The sequence below is a fragment of the Triturus cristatus genome, chromosome 7 (assembly GCF_964204655.1).
Source record: "Triturus cristatus chromosome 7, aTriCri1.1, whole genome shotgun sequence".
In the NCBI taxonomy this organism is placed as follows: domain Eukaryota; kingdom Metazoa; phylum Chordata; class Amphibia; order Caudata; family Salamandridae; genus Triturus; species Triturus cristatus.
Window position 1 is genome coordinate 912,016,268 of NC_140590.1, and position 21,443 is coordinate 912,037,710.

At 43.0% G+C, this 21,443-nt stretch overlaps 1 protein-coding gene across 1 annotated transcript in view; it reads left to right on the forward strand.

The window, feature by feature from the left end:
* Positions 1–21,443, forward strand: part of WWC1 (WW and C2 domain containing 1) — a 389,597-nt gene that overhangs the window by 299,886 nt on the left and 68,268 nt on the right. Inside the window, exons 15-16 of the mRNA XM_085617843.1 lie at positions 4,854–5,046; positions 10,231–10,377. Of these exons, the coding sequence (XP_085473969.1) occupies positions 4,854–5,046; positions 10,231–10,377 (340 nt within the window). The remainder of the gene's footprint in view (positions 1–4,853; positions 5,047–10,230; positions 10,378–21,443) is intronic.

Below are 21,443 nucleotides of genomic sequence, written 5' to 3' on the forward strand. Positions count from 1 at the left end.
CAATTGTTTTCAATGGTGCTCCCAACATTCCAATATTATAATAATGTATGTCATTTGGAGTAATTATATAGTGTGGATGTGACCAACCAGGGCAACAGAGTCCTTTAGAGAAACCCAGAAAAAAGTGTCCAAGCGGGCAAGTTTGAAAATGGCATGCAGGTATTTTTACATAGCTCAAGGGTTGTATATAATGTATTGGTCCGTTCCATTTACTGGAGGGAAGAGGGGTTCATGGTATGCTAAAAGAAGAGAGGTGAGTGAAGTAAAGAGAAGTGTCAATTCATAACTGCACATGAAGTGTGAACTGTAGTTATGTGATCATACTCACATTTATAGTCACAAGTTGTGATTGTGTTTTCCTTTAATGCTGTTGGCCTGCTGTAGAAGTTAGTTACTGCACAATAAGCAGCAGTGAAGATCACAGGGTCAGTAGTACTTTATAAGATATGCCTCAGGAGCCTCTTTCCCAGAACTCTTAGGAATGACTTAGGAACTCTGTCCCTCAAATCACTCAACTAGAAACAAAAGCACATTTTCTTTCACAGTCCATCTAATCCTTTATCGCATGAGCTGAATCGCAATTCAGTTTGTTGAGTGCTCAAAATAAATAGCTTATCAGTCAGTGTATACCACTGATTTTTGACTGCTCCCTGAGGATGCTGCGCAGAGATTCCATTTGTTGTAAAGTGCCTTAATCAGCTCTCATATTTCACCAGCGGTTGCAGAAGACCATGGATTGCCCTGTAGCTTCATTACAACTTTTAAGTTTCATCTCAATTTTACAGAAGGCAAGACCCCAGCTGAACAAGCTGGGAAAGCTGTGGATGGCCCATGCAAGGATTTCTGTTGCAATAAGATATAGCCTTCTATCCCATTGCAAGGGACAGACTTATTAGTAAGGCCTGAACCCTGCATCTTGGTGCTATAAAATGAGTATAGTGGGACGCAGTCCTGCATCCTACATGAACACATGACAGGTACATAAAGACAAAGACATTTCAGGCAAGACCAGAGTAGTTTGTAAAATGTGAATTGTAGCAAGCTTAGTAGAAACAGTTAATACACTTCTTTTAACACAGTGGATTAATGTGCATGCTGTTTACATTGGTCGACGACGTTTCGATCCTTTCAGAACAATAAAAGGATCATCATCAGGACAGTTAAGTTACAAGCCTGAACTATAAAGTGCCTTGGAGAACCAATTGCACTCAACTGAAGCAATTGGATGTTTCAATAAGGCTGGAAGGTCGCACAGGTACGGGATCTTAATGAATGGCGATACAAAGTTGACGATTTGGATAAGGAATGAATGGTCTCACGGCAAGGTGGCAATGCACGATGTGCCATTGAATCCGGGACTGGATAGCTGGAATCGTCGACCAATGTAAACAGCATGCACATTAATCCACTGTGTTAAAAGAAGTGCATTAACTGTTTCTACTAAGCTTGCTACAATTCAAATTTTACAAGCTACTCTTGTCTTGCCTGAAAAGTCTTTGTCTTTATGTACCTGTCATGTGTTCATGTAGGATGCAGGACTGCGTCCCACTATATTGATGTGCTCCTCTTATTTTTTGACTTCATTGTTTCATTAAATTTAATGTCCGGCTAGACACTCTCAATATAGCACTGATTCTAGTCTATAGTTAGCTTATTTATTTTGCTTTGTTTAAGGACCATTGTTTCAATACAAAACTGATACCCAAGATACTTACCTACCTTGTGGGTTCCCTTGTTCTTTTGAAAATAAAATGAGAGAGGGCCTTTAACATCCAGTATAGCCCAAATCAGAAGGGCTTTAATGATATTAGAACATTCCACCCTCTAAGGGTAGAATGTTCTAATTTAAGAAGGGAGAAAAAGAAAGACAAACATTAGAATGTTGAGACAGAAGCTTATACGAGCATTATTGGCCTTGAGCCACTCCATTGTCTTCAGTGGAGCTCTCAACATTCTAGTTTTCTAATATAGAGTCCTATCCTGATGCTGAGGGATATATCTGTTGTTAAAGGCCCCGAACCTGAGAGAAGGCCTGTAATGAGGTAGAGGGCCTTTAACAACCAGTAAAGACTGAGATATAAGGGCTTGTAAGGCTATTCGAACATTCCACCCAAAATTCAAAAGGAAGAAACATAAAGTCAAACATTGGAATGTTGGAACAGAAGGCTTATACCAGCCACTACAAGCCCGGTACCACCCCATTGTCTTCACTGGAGCTCTCATCATTCCAGGGTGGAATTTCTGTTTATAGGAACTCTCCTCAAAAAGAACAGTTCATCCTTAACTGCTACATCATGTCTCCTTTGCACTGGAATAAATGTAATCCCAGAGATGCTTTGATACTACTAGGCCTCATCAATGAGGTGCAGTGTGAATCTGGTGCACAACGACCTAACGAATCAAAGTCTGGGCATGAAAGTCCAATTCAGGGTTGCCTACTCAGAAGAACACAATATGATAGAGTGCTTGGATTAATCTCAGCTGCTGGTAATTACTCTAGGCTGAAGTCAAGTCCATCATATTTTCTGGTCACTATGCTTGTATTCCTGCTCAGAATTCCAACAAGCAGATACTTTGAAAGAAAGTGTACTTCATAGCGTATCTATAATATGGAAGGGTGCCTATAGTTGTTACATTTAATTGATGGACAGCCAAAGATGTCACATGTAAGAAGTAACAATGGCAGGGTGAGGTTAGGAAGGCAGACTAGAGCTCACACAACACCCTTGATTGCAAGGCACCGCAGAGGCCCAGGCCGAGTAGAAGACTTTCTCCTTTCATGGTATAGTGATATAGGGCAAGCTGAGCCAGAGCTTGCGATGAAGAATCTTGTGCAAGAGAAAAAAGCCCCAAGTCAAATCTTAGCACCATCGTCCGCCATCGTGGAATTAAAGAGTGCCCGTTGTGTTGGCTGTCTTCCCTCATTTCTCAAGTTACATTTTTTTTAACTTAATGTGGATCTCTTCATCAGGTCTTAGTTGCCGGCCAAGGTTTGTGCTTCACAGGTTTTGCCAAGTTCAAAATGCTCAGAATTGAATGGGGTCCCATCAGTGACTGGTCAAGTAAAACTATTTGTTGTATTGGTCTGATGTTTGTTAACAGTCAGAATTCCAGTCTTGTGATTATAATAAATTTTTAATCTTGTAATGGGAGATTCCTCATAGTTTGACCCCACAAATGAGCATCCACCTTGTAGTTGGTGACTCACAGCATATTTCTTTTACTCTCCTTTCCCAGATATAAACTGTCATGAGGACACAACTTTCAACTTTAACAAGCTATTGCGAAACGTCCCTTTGACTCATCGGTCGTTATGAGCCCTACTGCTATCATCACGTGGGTGCATTGACACTTCGTGGTCCAAACAGCAGCATGGCACCAGTGACAGGTCGTGAAGCTGATTGTGCCCGTGGGCTGTTAGTCCCAGGCGGACACTGGTCCTAGAGAGAACATCAGTTCTGCTTCTTGAGGGAGTTAGGGGCTCTTTATTATCCAAAACAGCTACAGAGCCCTATTTTAGCAACCCGACCCCGGAGAGTGTTCAAGAACTTCATTAACATATGTATTGGATTTACCCGCCACTATGTCCACCTGTGTATTATGTGTTTGAGTGTTATAAGAGATATAATATGTTTATATTAGTTATAAAATATACTTTCTAAGCCAATTATCAAATATTCCAATCCAAATTCAAGAGCTTATAGTAATAGTTATCTATCTTCCATAAATATTGAAATTCACGATTACCAGCACAGAAATCTAACAAAATAATTTAAATCAGTTCCATAGGTTAATTTACACGTGGGCCGTAATTGGCAGAACTGAACAACAGCGGGTATGAGTATACACATCAAATAAAAAAACAATATGGGTATTACATTGATCATTGTATTTGCTTTGGGAGTATAGCTTGTGTAATCGATCTCAATGTATATAATTTCCTGTGAACACTTTAACTTGCTGGCTTATGTAAAGCGGATGTATGACGGAACAATGCATTCCGTTGTAACACATGCCATTACAACGTGAATGCCTTTACCACACGTAACCTTTACCACGCATATTTTTACAATTATGCCTTTGCAACAAATTTTATTGTAAAAGCATGAATGTTAAAGGCATATGTGTGGTAAAGGTTTTCCCTGAGCCCTAAGACCTGCCCCTTGTGCAACCCCCTCTGGCCACCATTCCTTTAAAACAAAATACCCAGCTCTGAACCCTAAAACTTGACCCAGGTGCAATTGGCCCTGGCGCAGTCCTTAAAAACACAGCCCCAGCTCCAACCCCCTCAAACTGACCCCTAGTGCACCTCCCTGCCCCGACTCCCTGCCCTTATAAAAACACCGACCCCAGCGCAACACCCTCTGGCCCCCCAGCCCTTAAAAATAAAAAAGGCATGAGCCCAGAGCCCTAAACCCGGACCCGCCACAGCACCATTGCTGAAACTCCCCACGCCCTCCTGTGCAATCCCCCCTTAACTACGTGCCTTTTTCGAGGCAGTCGCACAGGTTGTTTTAATTTTTTTTCCTTAAGCGAAATCCGGGACCACCATTGCCATGCATATGCCCTTACCACCAGTACCACACATATGCCATTACCGTTCATACCATTACAACATTATTCGTTGTAAAGGCATGTGTCGTAAAGGCATATGCGTTTTAAAACCATGTGTGGTAATGGCTATGCGTGGTAACGTTCCACATGCTGTAACAACACCGTCAGATAGACTATACGTAGTAACAGCAACTTTGTAGTGGCTGTTTCCCATGTAAAGCATGTGTGCGTCAAGGAAGGATTTCAGCTGTAAGTCTCACCCTAAATGATGCCTTAACAATACCCATATTTGTTTGTAGGTATATGCGTGTGGCAGTCCTTCCTTGTAAGGAGAACACAAGCTGTTTGTTCCGGACAAAACCAGTGGAGTCTGCGGACAGTCTTCTTTACAATGAAATTTTTTGTGTGCCTATATCACATGCCTTGTTACGTCAGAAGACAATGAGAGTCGATGCCTGCTCAGTCAACAGCCCCGACTTTGAAGAATGCCTGGTAATACAGATGCAGACCTTAATTGTTGCTCCTTGTGTCTATATAGGTTAAGATTCAAAAGCTCATCACTACTTCTGATCTATGTATGCATGGCAGTACCCTTTTAACTCTCCAGCAATCCCCTTTATTTGTGGTTGGCAGTAAGTGTTTTAGGTCGTGTTTTGTGTGAATAGGTGCATCATTCCGATGCACTTTCCTGGCCTACACCAGATATGATGAGCTCTAGTTGCCAACTGGCAGCAGGACACCATGTCCACACCTAGGTTTATTTGTTATAAATCATTGCTATCATTGTGCTTCAGTCTGATTGGTTTAATGGAAGCGACCCTTGACTCAAACGCCACACACGGCGACAAATGAAAGCCCATGGAAGAACATGTGTCCCTCAATGCCGTGGAGCTATGCGGCAGCCCTAGCCAGACCCTTGCAAGTTAAAGGTTGTACCTAATAAGCCTGTAAATTTAGGCAGAAGCAGCTATTTAGCTATTATTATAAGGGATATATCTAATTAGTGTTCACTCTGGAAGAGTGACGTGGCTTTCCTGCAATTACACCATAGGGTCCTCATTAGGGCTGGATTGAGAAAACACTCATATTGACTTGGCTCCTCATTGCCAGTTTGTAGAATAACATTTCCCTCCATTAGCCGTCTTGTGATGTTGGATATTCTCCGTGAACTTTCATTATGTTTGGAGACTCTGTACAGGAAAAAAAAATCCCTGGGACATTTGGAGACGGGGCGGGCAAATCCCATCTCCTGGGTGTGCTGGGCTGACCTTTTATTGTCGTGGCGCCCTCCTTTCCCAACAATGTGCACATTCTTCCTTTCAATACAAAGGTAGCATGAGACTGTCTTAGAAGAAGCCTTATACACTTTACACTAGCTCAAACTCTGATTTGGTAACAGTACATCCTTCTCGTAGGGCCAGGTGCTATTCCCAGTAACAAGGCGAATTTCAGACCCTGAGCATGAGCGCAGACTGTGTGCAGTGGGCTATGAGGCCTGTGGCACTAGGAGCAGGTCAGAGGCCACTCGCTGCTCCTAGAGCGCACAAGTGACCAGGCGTATCTTAACATTAATGGTCAGTTATGGTTCTTCACTGCATTCACAAAGTAATGTGTATTATCATAAACCTAGAAATTTGCAGTTGAGTAGATGTTATGGACACATTCCAACACCTAAGCACCCATGAATTCTGCCAGCTGGCATTAGCTATGCCATTGTGAGTGCGCCTGTGCATTTCACATAATGGCATACATGGTGTCACAGACATTACAAATTACTTTGATGACATCTCAGGCACAATTCAAACTTCCAAGACTTCGAGGCAGCTCTAAATCCTCACCTATTCAAACTCTAGCTGACACCATTTTCACTGGACCGCTCCTTTCTATTGTTGTCTGTTTCATTACTCAATTCATCTTGAAGTTATGATTTAGTCATTATTATATCAATAGACTGTACTTCTGTATTTGTTTAGTTAGGTCTGTGTAATCAGTTTTATGTGACGCAATCCCCTACCCATGTGGTTGATATCCACGCTATATAAATGTATATGCAAGTCTGTGTGTATCAGCTCATTTTTGAAAGCCTTTTAATTCTGATCTCTTAACGTAACTATACCAGGGTTTCTAAAGCAAATATCAGTGGGCCCCATTGAATTGTTTTGCTAAATGTGGTGATGTAGAAGAAGATTGGTGTAAAGGGTGAGGGGAAGAACCTAGTGTCCAGTAACAAGTGTCTCACTACAAAAAACATTTAAGTTACTGAAAGTACTTACAATGAGAAATGTGACTGTTTTAAAGCCTTTTAGTTCCAGGAATTGACCATTTATGGCCTAATTTTGAGTTCCAGTTGCCCCCTCATTACGAAATCCCACCAGAGTTACTGATGCCTGTGGTACCACTAACTCTGTTTGAAAGAGGTGGGGCGAGTAAACGGGAATTACAGTGTTAACCCACAGGGTTCCTATAGAAGTGAGGCATTACCTGGAGAACCCTTAACTCCATTCCATATTTGTCATTCCTTACATTTATTTCATTTGCAGATTTAATCTGACAAAATCTGCAGAAGATCCATAGTGTACGTAATTCCTGACAGAGAAAGTAACTCCTGTTACTTACCCAATTCAGAATTATGAGGACCTGGTACTAAAGCCCTTAGAGTACTTAACTAATCTTGTATTCCCACCCACTCTCCAGTCCTCATGTCCGCTAGCCATACCCGTGTATACATAGCTCCACAATTTGGCTCACACCCTACGTTCAAACAATGTTTCTTTTATTATTGGATACCTCTGAAGCCATATGACATTGCAAGTTAAGGAGCTTGTGTGTAATTGTCAAGCACCTTGCTAAATACAGGCATGGTACTGGCCCTTTATCTCACCAGAACCTCTGCTTAGATAGCAGTTGTGTTACTGGTGCGTTTCCATCAGTAAATGCAGCAACTGCATTGCAGCTTACATTTTAAGGGCTGGAACACCTTGTCCCAGGGGCGGCTGGTGGATTTTGAAAGTGGTGGGGCGAAAAATGTTGTGCGAGGGCATATACAGCTTAGCGTACTTACTGAACCGCCTTCACCAACTATTTGAACTGAATGCTGAAACGAACCCAAAAAGCATTACACTGAAACCCTACTAGATCAACCAATCAGCCACAGGTTACTTGGCAGATGCTATGCAGGAAAGCACCACTAAACCTTAGAATGAGGGCTTGCCTTTCCTGTGTTGGTAGTGCGACATTTGCACGCGTATTTACCTATAAAACATTGCACTACCTTCTCCGCATTAAATGCAAAAGTACTTTTTTGGCTTTTGTGTATTCTAGACCTGTTGTGTGGTCGTGTTTCTCAGGGGCACTTCTGATGGCTTCAGCATTAAGTTTCCGTCAGCCTGTAACATAACGGGCCTCGTTTAACAATATTTATACCCACCCATGTAACACTGGGTGGGCTTTCACTGAGCCTTCTGTTGCCACATTAGTCAAGCGCTCTGATAGGGAGAGGGGTGGAGGGTGGTCTCGACCTGTACTGCAGATAGATATTGGACGCCATTAATCAGAGTGCAGTGCTTATAATAATCTCGGTAAAATACATCTCAATCTCCGAGAACTTGCATTCTCATCTGAAGGCACAGCGTAGTAACTGCGCATGCAAGGGCATAAACTGTATCCCTGCCAGATTGCATTGCTTGTTAATACCCGCAGGCTATTAATAATTCTTCAATATGTTGCGCACGTGCCCACAGACAGATTGCATTTGCAGCTTGTTCTGCGGCTGCGATTGTGGCTAGCAAACAGTAAGTGAAACAATAACAAGGCACTGCCGTAATTAACACTGGTGCACTTGCCCAACAAAATCCTATCGCTTTTCTAATTCTAAATAGTCTTCAGTCTGTTATCCTTATGAATTTAAGGAATAGTCCCAGGCCTCGTCTTCTACTGACTGTACCCTTGCTCGCATTTGACTGGTGATCTCGTTCCGAATAAAGCTGACACAAAAAAAGCACAATGAACACTCGACTCGACCGGAAGAGAGTAGATTATGTTCCACATTAAATTATACTTGTTCACTTACCTCAAAAGCTTGTGTCGCCTGACTAAGTCCCATCTCGCCTGGTCAGTGTCCCTCCTGGATAATAAACCGCCAAGGCGCCAACAACACAATACACGACGCACGCACACCTGCTGCATTCTGATTATTATCCCGACCCCGAAATGAAATCGGAGCTGCCTAGACAAAATCTTCCACAGCCAGCCCACTCCCCCAGCCTCCAACATCCAATCAGGAGGCTTAAACAGCAGTACAAACATGAAGGGAGTCCTTCAGTTGTTGCCACCCACTTCACTTCCTTGATGTAGGCCAGCCCTGCCCCTTACCATTTATTTCAATGGCGCTCTGCTGAAAACACCTGGGCCACAGCATAAGCGCCCCATATACAAGTTAACCATTACCGCTTCTACTGGTCACTCCTACCATGCTGACATCACTCTCCTCGTGTGTGTGCCTCAAGGGCGAGCGATAGCTGTCGCCCCAGCTAGCAGCCTAGCACATGCGCACGAGGACTTCCGACTTGTCTCGCTCCTCAGCTCTTCATTAAGAGGCAACAGAAAGAATCTGTGTTAGCACGAAGCAGAGAGCACTTTATTTAAAGCTGCTTCGTGTTGTACGTTCATTCTCTCTTTCCTCTCGGATGCTTGGTAGGGCAACGTCCCTTTCGCCCGTTATAACCAGCCACCACTGATGCGCACGAGGACTTCCGACTTGTCTCGCTCCTCAGCTCTTCATTAAGAGGCAACAGAAAGAATCTGTGTTAGCACGAAGCAGAGAGCACTTTATTTAAAGCTGCTTCGTGTTGTACGTTCATGCTCTCTTTCCTCTCGGATGCTTGGTAGGGCAACGTCCCTTTCGCCCGTTATAACCAGCCGCCACTGATGCGCACGAGGACTTCCGACTTGTCTCGCTCCTCAGCTCTTCATTAAGAGGCAACAGAAAGAATCTGTGTTAGCACGAAGCAGAGAGCACTTTATTTAAAGCTGTTTCGTGTTGTACGTTCATTCTCTCTTTCCTCTCGGATGCTTGGTAGGGCAACACCCATTTCGCCCGTTATAACCAGCCGCCACTGCCTTGTCCATCTGATTCAAACAAATATCCTTGTTGATAATCAGAGGCTAATACATGGTAATCGTGTATTCCATGTGCTTGCTTCTGCTTTCATCTTTTCAAGCAGATGCAGCCTTTTCCTGGACGTTTCCATGGCATCAGCTTGCGCTTGGCTTGTATTCGCTAGACTGCGCCCAACAGGAGACGGGCTGATTTCATCTCATTGCATTATGGGACATACGAGTGAAGTGTAATAGTCTATTAAACCTATCCAATATTTAAGTGACTGCCATTTTCAAGATGTAAATGCTCTATTGGCTACAAAATAGATTGATAGACTCTTCATCCAAAAATGCCAGTTTCTGGAAAGGAGCAGTTTAAAAAGTCCGAATCCACCACTGACACTTTAATAATACATTTAAATGGTTAAGAGTATTCAACTGGATTCTTCCGTTTCTATCTGTTTGCAACTCATTACTATATAGATCACTGTCTTTTTTTATAATGTGGTAACTCAATTTCCTATTCCATCACTGAGTCCACTTTGTGTTCTAACTGTTTGTTGTTTTTCTTGCGCACAGGGCGGGGCTCAAATAAGCCTGGCTGATGTTTGCAGGTCAGGCGAGAAGTCAACGCGTTGGTATAACCTACTCAGCTACAGATATTTGAAGAAGCAAAGCAAGAAAACAAACCATCGAGCTGCTGAAATATCCACTGCTGAAAAACCGGTAGGAATAATTGCTGTTCAGTATCATTAAAACCCTTTTTTGCCCCAGCTTATTAGCCAGTACGTTAACTTAGTGTGTCATTGTACATGCTGCAGAGATGTTTGTAAAGGAAAAGCCATATACCATGGGGTGGTAGAAGCATTTATATTTCTGAGGTTAATAAAAGAGCTAATGTAATGGGATCATAATTCTTGTTAAATGGGTCTCCCTCAGACCAAATAGTCCTAACGTGCTTCTTAGGGATAATTGATTCAAGATTTCGAGGTCCTTGGGCGGAGATCCTTTCCTTCAAAGTTGGCAGCAAAACGAAAGCTGCTCACTGCTCCGTATCCTGTATGGACATATCATAGCTGGTAGGGAAATACCACGTCCACCCATGTGCCTGCCTCTTTTAGAAAGTCCCTGAGGTGTCCAGAAATATCTGTGGTTACAGTCCCTACACCTAATGCAGCATTCATTCCCTCTTTAGATGCTAAGATTTCAGAAGGCGAATATTGTCACAGAATGACACTTGTAGTAAATTAGAGTTCTTGGTGTGTCATTTGGGAAGACTTGAGGCATTAGGGTAATTAGGTAAAACATCTTTATTGTAATAGAGTAACATTTGCAGAGATCTGCAATTCCTTGCTGTTTATGATCTGATCTGTGACATAAAGGCATTTATGTTGAATATGTTTTCCTGTTTAGAAAGAGCACTGCTTGCTCCTATGCATTGCGTATTTTATTATATTGCTACTGGCTACAGTTTAAGGTTACATTGAATGTATACTATTAATCCTTTTTCAAATTGTTGGTCAAGGCAAAATCAAATGCGAGGGCTGACCAGTGCTCTGTTGATACTGAATGTCCTGTGGTTTTTGAAGAAGCCTGCTCTTGGTTGTTGGGAGAATGTTGTATCAGAACCAGTCTGGATACATTTCTTTACCAACATATGACATGTTGCCTTAATCTGATGATGTCTTAAGTTGAAAGAGGGCGATCACATCCCACCCTACATTTATAGTCTTTGACTATCAATACAAGAATCCACGTGTTTTCTGATGTTTTTCATTAAAAGTTTCCCGCCTAGGCACATAACTCCTCTCCAGACATGATGCTAAGCCAAACCTGTGTCACGATGCATTGTCTAATTCAGTGCCCGGTTATCTGACTGACCATTTGACAGTCAGTGATGTGACTGAGGAGACCTATATAGCTCACATACCATGCGCTCCTGCGCCTTCCATGATCTATAATAGGGCAGGGTACATTCCACTTATGGAAAGTGGCATCTGTGGAACTCTAAAACACATTCCTGGCATAGCTGATAAATACCTATAGTGCCCTGATTTTGACACTGCAGAATAGCTTTACCAGCTTTGATCCTTTTACATACCTGGCCCACTCCATGCACAGCTTAGACATATTGGCGGAGGTGTAAAGCGGTTGTGAGGTGTGGGTACCGGTGCCAGTTTCTGTCCCGGTTTTGTTCCAATGCTGGCAAACGCTGCTTGTGAATGGCGTGTCTAATTACAAGTCCTGTTATGTAATAATACTTGGCAGCTATTTTATCTGCCTTGGCTGGTTGTGATGCTGAGTCGACCCTGATGGGATTTACTGACCTATAATCTTCTTGCATGACACATCTTTTATTACTAGTTCTGTTGGGAGTTTTCTAATGCATTGACAGATTAAAATGTGTCTGAACCAGATTGTTTGCCCTGCCTCTTCTCTCTACCTTCTCCCAGTTGCAGTGCAATTAGTTTTCACAGCCATTAATGGAAAGAGCGCTTGAGCAGTCACGAGGCACTGTGGAAAAACACCTCCAACATGCCTGCATGTGGCAGCCTGGTTTATTGTTTGGGATGCTTTTTGACCCGTTCTCCCACTGTGCAGTTGTTGTGTTTGACTTTGTCAATAGTGTGATTTTATTGAACTGCCAAAGAAACGGAAATCACTCCAATCTGAGCTTTGTTCTTTATACTAACGAGTTATTTCTCTGACTGGGCGGCTGTGCTTGCACAGATCAAATGAATGAGGACATGAGTTTCTGACTAATCAGAGATTTGTTCATCATTATTATTTATTTGAGGTGCATCTGGGGTACATTCTTTGTTGGAAAAAAATAAGAATCTTTTCAAGAGGTACATTAGCAACTGACATTCAACCCGGAGAAGAGAAGGAAAGGAAATGTTTTTGGATTTTCGTGGCAGGATTGTGCCTCAGGAACCACAGAATCAGTATGTCATTGTGCGATCCTGGGCCGATCACTTATTTGCACTATGCATCGATTTCCTTATCTTCCCAAGCTAGAAAGTACATATAAAAAGGTTAATATCTAGGATGAGTGCCCTTGTGCAGCCATGAACCTTTTGTTAAGTAACATTTCCTCAATGTGTGTGCACGCAATTGGATTGTAACATTTCCACTCAAAATGTTAGTATGTTTTGCGACTCAGTGTTTGCCGCCCATCTTTTGACCAGAACTCTTACTCAATCCTTCAACTTAGTCTAACGGAATAGTTTTATTCTGAATACCTGCTTGACCACCAACTTCCGCCAAACTTTTGTTATAACGTTCTAGAATGTAACTTCCCAGGGCCATGGCTCAAGTCCCTGGAGTTTGTGAAAGCCTGCATTATTCGTAATGCTGTTTACATACTCAGAAATGCGCACACGTCCTTTGGTAACATGACAGAAATACTGGAGTACAGTACTCTGGTCTCTCTAGAGGAAAATATTAATAAATCAGTCCAATGCCATATTCTTACTGTCCTTAAAAGTCTGTGCTGATTAGTTTTTCCCCTTTTCAGGATTAGATCCAGGCTTTTTTCCTACTGCTGTTTAGCTGATGTCGTTTTTTTAGATCAGGAACACGCTCTAATGAGCGTTTCCCCTCTGCTTGGTGTTACAAGACAAAATGCTGATGAAGTTGATGAAAACTTGTTGCTCCCGTCTGTTTTGTGGTTAAGCCTCCGAGTTGGCCGAATTTTTGCCGCTAACATTGCCACAGTATATGACTTTTTAGGTTGAGCCTGTAACAGCGCTTGCGCTGTTCTGGCAAAGATTTTATGTAAGGGCTTTTTAAATCTCATCTCACGCTCGCACACGCTCCTGCGTGTGCTTTTTGTTTTGTCCTAGGCCATTGGCCTATGCGTGCGTCGTTTTAACAAAGACAGCATGCAATTGGGCAAAGGCGGGCGCATTGCTCCGCCCATGGCCTATTGGTTGCGGTCACCCGCACAGGCGCCATGTTTTTTTAATTATCGTGCACAGATGCGTGCGCGATAATTCAAAACACATGTCTTGGTGTGGCGCGTGCGCGCTCGGCCACCTAGCGTTACAGTGCGCAGATTCCGAAAACGTCATCGCCGAGCCACAGAGCTGCGCCCAACACTAGCACAGTCGCCCTCATCTGCCCTGGGCAAACCACCCCCACAGTAGTAAACCGTCCATTGGCCCAAAATACCCCCGCCCCCACCTCTCCCACATCCCCCATACAGTGAGTCTCCGTCTGTGGGTCTCTAACAGGCCACGTGTCTTCTGTGTATACCGGAGCCTGGTATCGCGTCGACAGCAGAGCACTATCAGGCGGGCACCCTCTCTCGCCTGTCAGCAGAGCCGGCCCTCTCACCCCTCCCCCGATAACTCCCTTGACGGGTTGGGTCCTCCACGTTGCACGCGACAGGATCACCACAGTCCCTCCTTTTAGAGTTAGACAAACGCGTGCTCTATCCCAGTCATCCCACTTCTACTGTTGTAACCCATGCAAACAAATCGACCTCTAGCAGATCAGCGGTGTTTGTAAATGTGCAGATCAAATGCGCCATTTAACGGTTTTGCTCACGCCAGGCATGAGTGAATCCCAGTCTGCCATGGCGCGCGGTGTCCTGCATTCCTTCGGGGGCTCAGCGGGGCTCGCGAGGTCACTCTTCACTCCAGTATCTCTGCGCACACAACAGCTTTTATTGACTGGGCTTCCTACACTGTCATGAATCACGGCTCCCCGGGGGCACTTGAAATGCAAGAATTGGCTTTTATTTACAGTGCACTTCCCACGACCAGCGTGGACCTTCAATGCAGCGTACAGCGGGCCCCTGCAGCCTCTGCGGCGCGTGCCCCCCTGTCCTTCCCCCTCCACCCCCCTTCAGTGGGACGCTCCATCATGATTATCAGCGTGGTGTGGGTGTCTCAGGGGTCTCTCTTAGCAATCTACTATGGGGGTGGAACGTAGAAGTGTAACTTGTTTTTTTAACTTTCAACGCGACACTCGCGGGACGCCTCTGGCCAGGCTGTGTCTGGTTTTTATTCCTTCTGTTCTACGTCTCCATGTCCAGCCATCGCTGCTTTTTGTTAAGCACAGCTTGGGTGGATTTTACTCTGTTGCGGTTTATTGCTAAATGTGACTAAAATGGGAAAGAGCGCGCAAACCAAACGTTGCAGGAGACATATTCATTATAAAGAAAACAAGACAGATCTTTGACTGGTAAATCTCACGCACTGATTGAAGGATGTCAAAAATCTAACGGGAGCAAGGAGGGTGGAGGCAGCTGCAATATCTTCTGTCACTGATGAAGCAATGCATCCGTTGCAATAAGTGGTTTGGGTTGCTGCATGACGTAGAGCTAGCCATCTTTTGACCCTATGCAGGGATCAGATTTTGTGCCTGCTGCTCAGTGACTGCGGCCCTCGGGCAGTGCCTCTCTCCCAGCAGCAGGATGCTGGGCCCCAGAAGGTGCCACGATGACCCACTTGCAGGCGGGCCTTACGCCCGAGACCCTGGAGAAAGCCCGACTAGAGCTGAACGAGAACCTGGACACCTAGCACCAGGACATCCAGGAGGTCAGAGACATGGTCATCACCCGGCCGGACATCGGCTTCCTGCGCACGGATGATGCCTTCATCTGAATGATGCATAGACACCACACATACTTTATATTTAAACCCAGAATGTAGGTTGAATGTTTGATTTGTTCAGCATTCCGTCCATCATCTTTACTTTTTGCTTTTGTCGCCCTAAGTGAGAAGAGTATGCCCAGGCATGGGTGCCATGCTCATTTTGCCACTGGATTCAAGCTAGCTTGGCTGATGTGGGTCCCAGGATGCTTGTTTCTGGCCCAGGGATGACTTGGCCTGGCATTTCAGGCTGGACTGCTCCCATGGTTAGCACGGTCAAGACTGATTTGCATATGGCTGGGTCCAAACTGGGGTGGTGTAGTGAGCAAAAAAACAATGGAGGAAACCCAGACCTGTGACTGGGGGTGAATGTTTGAATTGTTCAGCATTCCATTCATTAGCTGTACTTTATATTTGAAAATCTGTGTAATGTACTGCTGTTCAAACTCTACTGCTGCGCACCAACTTGTATAAAATAAACGCAGCAGGCTGCCCGCTAACTGGCAAACACATTTTCACAATTATTTTATAAAATATTAAATACTGCAAGCAAGTTAGGAGAATTTTATGGGGTTTAAGCACACACATTCTAACAAATATTGAAAACGCTGATTTGCAGTTATGCCTTTCAAATTTGCATGATAGAAATATAAAGGGTAAAACATAGCAAACCAAACATCTCAAGTGAAAATTTTCTAGATGCCATGATCTGCCTTACTTAATTTTTAAAATAAACCATATTTATGAAATTGAAAAATACTGTAGTCAAAGGAATTTGCCAAAAATTGATGTTCAATTTTCTTTTTTTCCTGTAATTCCCAGCTGCAAACTAGCCTGTGTCACAACATCTCTTGTCAGATAGTCTTGTATTTTCAGCCAAAAGCACTTAGCAGTGTTGGAAATTGTACACCAATCCATTCCAAGTTCAATACGAAACCACAAACCCTAAAGGGCAGTGTGTTGTTGGCTAAAATACCAGGAATGGCAGAATATGATTCATACTAAATGGGGCCAGCCCTGAACACATTTAACAGTTTAGACATTGAATGTATGTTCCTTTATCTCCTTTAAAATTACAGTTAAAAACCATCCATTATCAGAAATGACGGGGTAGGTTTATTTGAACCCCACCCTCCCACCCACATTGACACTTAATCCCCAGCCTGGACCTGACTGGCAAAAGAGTTCCTAATCTCCTTGCTACAGAGGATCTCACCTCCCTCCTTTTCTTTCATTAAAACACAGAGTTGTTCTTCATCTGTTTTTCAGTGTTTTGTCAGTGATTTAATCCTGTAGCTAGTTAGTATTGCTAGGTTGGCTTCCGGCTTTTTCAGAACAGGTACACCTGAAGCAATTTCAAATTGGATCAGATAACAGCATCCAGAAGAATTAAGTAGCCATCTGAGAGGTGAGGTGAGATGGTCAGGTCATGAAACATTAGTATATCAGTAGCGGATTGGTCACTAGAGGAGCAGATTGTAGCTTAAGAAGTGCCAGTAAAAAGTTCTCAGACGAAAAGGAAATCAAAGAGAGCAAACCATAACAGAAGGTAGTAGCAATAGAAAGACAAGGAGTAGATTTCTCTCCTGAATTGTTTTTTTTTTTTTTAATAAGGCTAACCTTCTTAGGGAAAAAAAGAGTTTAGTATGTCACAAAACTTTTTTTTTTTTTTTTTTTTTTTTGAAAAACCTTTATTTTATATCAGTGACACAGCTATTCAGCCGACATCCCGGAGGTACGGCAGCTTTAGAGGTTCAACACATGCTTGCGTCCACATATCACTGACAGGAGAGCTAAAGGTTCTATTTTGCATAAACATAAATACAACCCTAAACACAAGCAAGGCGAAAGGTACTGTAAACACCAAGAGAGGTTCCCATCAGGGGGGACGAGCCCCATCACGTCCAACAGGCACTGATCTATAGTAAGGGAAAGGAGGGAAAGGCAGAGACTCTAGAAACAATCACATATCAGCGGGAAAGTCAAAGCCGGAAAAGGACTAAGGGGAAAGTTGCTCCTCAGGCGGATCCGGGTCGGGGGGCAGGCATATGTCCCCTCTGTACTGGTTCCATAGCCCCCACACAGCATGCCATTTCCGAGGGCGCCCCCGAGCACAATACACTGTCTTCTCCCTAAACATGCTCCAGTCCATGTTTTCCATCCACGCTGTCAATGTGGGCGGCCTATTGGAGCCCCACAGCCGAGCGATATCGCGCTTGGCTACCATGTTCCCCAGGGTCACCCACTGAGTCTGTGCCGCGTTGTGGTCAGTAGGACTCCAGACATTCAGGAGACAACATCGCGCCTCAGGCTGCATAACAATTCCTGTCACCTCCCCCATCACCTCATGGACTTGCCTCCAGAAGTCACAAAACTTTTGAGTAATAGAATTAGATTGATGAACAACAGATCAATCTGGTAACTCTTTAATGGTCTTAAAAGCCATTTTTGAGAGTTCCAAGAAGCAATAATTCTAGAGGAATTCATTGTTTTCAGGCTTGAGCTTTTTGTAGTCAGGAATGCAGACTTGTGTAAGTGTTTGTGATGCTCAGTAGGCAGTGGATCCATTGACAGGCATTGAGTCCCCTTATGCATTCCTTAAAGAGTATGCCTCTGAACTAGTTAGGTCTCCTGAGGAGATCGATTGCAACTACTCTGGCATACCTCATGGCTTTTTGAGTGGCCTGTTCATCTTGTTCCATGGGAGTCTCTCTCTGGGTCCAAGAAATTAGACTACATCTCCTCAATACTCACGGACCTACATTGCCTCCCCATTGAAGAGAGAAACCAATTTAAACTGAGATACTTAGCTTTCAAAGCAATCCATACAAAAGCCCATCCTGCTTGTCCAAACTTGTCAAGACATCTGGCAGCTCGAGGGGTCAAAGAAGTAAAAAAAAAAAAAAGCTTCTGGAAACACCTTTTTGCCAAGCCTCCCATGGGCTACAGCAGTCATCTCAGGAGCTTCTCCCACCTTCAGGAAATCCTTACATACAGATAATAGAACTGGAAATTTCCTCCTCTCCTTTTGACATTTATTAAAAACTCACCTGTTCAAACTTTACCTGGTCCTTCTTTTACAAGACTAACTGGTACCTCTATGAAAACGGTATGATATCTACTTTGTTAGTCCTTCCTTTATATCCATTTCCCTCCACCCCCTTCCACCTTCCTTCAGTTTCACCATCCGACCCTTCCCATCCTCTCCATAGTACCCCCCAACCCCTCACCTTTCATTACCAATCCATATCAAATCCAATTTCTTCCCTTCTCTTTACTCCTGGCCCAATACCACAGTTGCAACATCTGTCTCAACTATGGCAACTTTCCCTGTTCTTTGTAAGAAAATGTATCATTGTTATTTTTAACATGTAAAGCGCATTTATAGCTTGGGTGACTTTGTACCATAGAAATATGCTAAATAAATAATGAATAAATAACGTTGGGGGATGAGTGCCTTCTTGAATGAATGTTAATCTTTGCCTTCTTTGCACTCTATCTGGAGATTGCCTGGGGCAAGCCTGTGGTCTCTTTTTTCTGTGACCCTCTCACCTACCAGGAACACTCAGTCATTTTCTGGCCTTGCTTCTACCCTCCAGATATCTCCTACCATCTGCTCTTTTCATATGAAGGAAGTGACAAAGTTGTTTCCAACTCAACATGTTTCCCTTAGTGAAAATAAACTGCCTGTTAATATCCCAATCAATCATGATTGGCCAGTTTTCTTTCTGTCACTTCCTGTTTCCTGTAAATCAATTTCTTCTTCACATTTATTTTCTGTTTCTCCCTATAAAAAAGAGCTGGAAAAGGTAGAACTATGTCCAACAAACTCTCCATTAACTTTTTGTCAATGGGTTATATGCTCCTAGTTCCTGTATTTTGTTCTTGGTTTCTTTCTTTAGAGAACTCTTACTAGAATCTATATCTCTTCATCTATTCCTTTTCCATTTTCCACTACAATTTGATTTGTTCTGGTCCTCAACTATTCTGATTTGGGTTTTTTGAGTGTCATGTCAAATCCTCCCTGTCTCAAGGTTTTTTACACCACTTGTTTTTTCCTTCAGTCAGTGAGCATTCAAGGAGGAACTTGTTGCCTCCATATGATGTTCTTAACTGTTAAACAATGCGCCAGATACAGGAGGAGTTGCCCTTACTTAGATGAGTGAAGAAGGTGCAGCTGTTGCATCTATTGACAGATTGCCACACCAACAAATCCCACACTGCAAGTCTGATATGGATCCTGTGCAGACCTTGCAGGAGCCTTAAAAAACACAAGTTCACAAACTGAAATTGTTGCGAAGCAAATATGCAGCACTCAGGCTCGAATGCTCTTGATATTGCTGTGGTTAGTGCTTGTACTGTGTGATGTTCTGGAAATGCACCTAAACCAAAGAAATTTCTGAATCCACTTTGCCTTTCACCCATCTCAATTTGTTTCGGACATCTTTAAAGTGGGACACCTTTTTGAAAGAATTTTTGGGGCAGCTTGGGCCATTCCATTAGCTGGAGAATCAGATACATTGGTGGATAATTATGCAAGGTTTCTGAGAATACTCTGTAGCAAGGGAATACTGGTGTGCAAGCTTATGCAACTGTTTTTTTGTCAGTTGATTGCTGAGACCACCTGGATCGAAAGAACCCAAATGCCATTTTTCCAGTGGGGACTTGAGGAAAAGATTTAGGGTGAATTTACTTGGTCAGCATGACCTGTGTCCTTGTCGAAGTTAATAGAAATAACCCTTCTCATTGAAAATTGCCTTCTGAAACTTTAGAATGTGAGATGGATGATTCAAGGTCCCGGCCCACACCATTTACCACAAATCTTCTCTGCTTAGAAGAGTGAGCCCAGTTCTGCTGATGAACAAGAAACAATACAGATTGGAACCAGTAAGGTTCCACTGTCTGTTTGAGGCCAAACGAGACTGTAGGAGAGAAGCCGGTTAATGACTTTACTGAGTGCAATGTGGTAATTTGGACAGAGCTTGTACTATACTCCCAGGAAGGAAGGCAAGAAAAACCAGAGCCCTTGGAAGGGAGAAGGCAACAGGTGTTCAATGGCTCCTTTGTGTTGGATCTTCTTGTACAGACCCCAGCTCTCATATATTCCTTCAGCCAGTCTTCTTTCAGAAGATGATGTTGTGGTTCCAGTTATACTTAATTAAGTTTTTTTTCTGGAATTTATTTTCATGATGAAGGGGCCCCGAAGAATAAAGTTCTGAGTTTCAAAAAGGGTGCCTGATCACATGCAGAAAGTTTATAGAACACCAGTAAAAAATAAGACAGTACCATTGCTGGTTTCTTTAGCAGGATATGAAGAAATATTATCTTTCAGCATTATTTCTTCACTCAATTACGCAGTATTTTTTTCGAATACTCCTACACATTCCATAAATAAAGTTGGCGAGCAGAACAACTTCCATGTCTCATCAAATTTGCCATGAGCATTGCCTTTTTCTGGAGATTGTTGTGCTCTTTCCGAAGAAACGCATGCTGAGACAAAGAATCTTCCCATAGTCTCTTTAATGCCAATTTCAGCACAATATCAAGAAAAATACTCATATTTTTTGTAAACTTACAGACCTGTCTTTGCCACCACATAGAGAATTTGATGATGCCATACCTACTAGAAGCAAGGAAGTTACTGTTATTATTATTTTGACAGCGTTTGTTGCAGATGCAAGAGGATGACAGTATGGCATGTCCAATTTGTTATCTTTTTCATACTTTATATCATTTTGAAGGTAATTATTTCATTCTTGAGATGGAACTCTTAGCTATAAAACATGCCTGTCTGGAATGGAGACATTTGTTAGTTGAGAATTGTAAGCCTTTGGAGTTAAGACTAATAAAAAGAATCTTCTATGTCACCACAACATGGAGCATCATAACAGTAGACGGGCCCACGGGGTATACTTCTTCTACAAGTATGATATTTTTTTCATGGCTGCCATTCTAGGATCTAAGAATATATTAGAAGATGCTTTATCTTGATGCTGTCCTGATTCTGTATGAGTTTCATTCAAAATTGTGCTCCTCTGAACTGAATTATGGGAGTGGCACAGAGTTGTTTGAATATGGTTAAAGAAGCACATATAGCTTGAGTCCTTCAGATTTGGAAGAGTTCTCAGTTAAACACCTGTAATACAACACAATGGCATATACTTTCAACAACAAGCCTCATTAATTCTTATG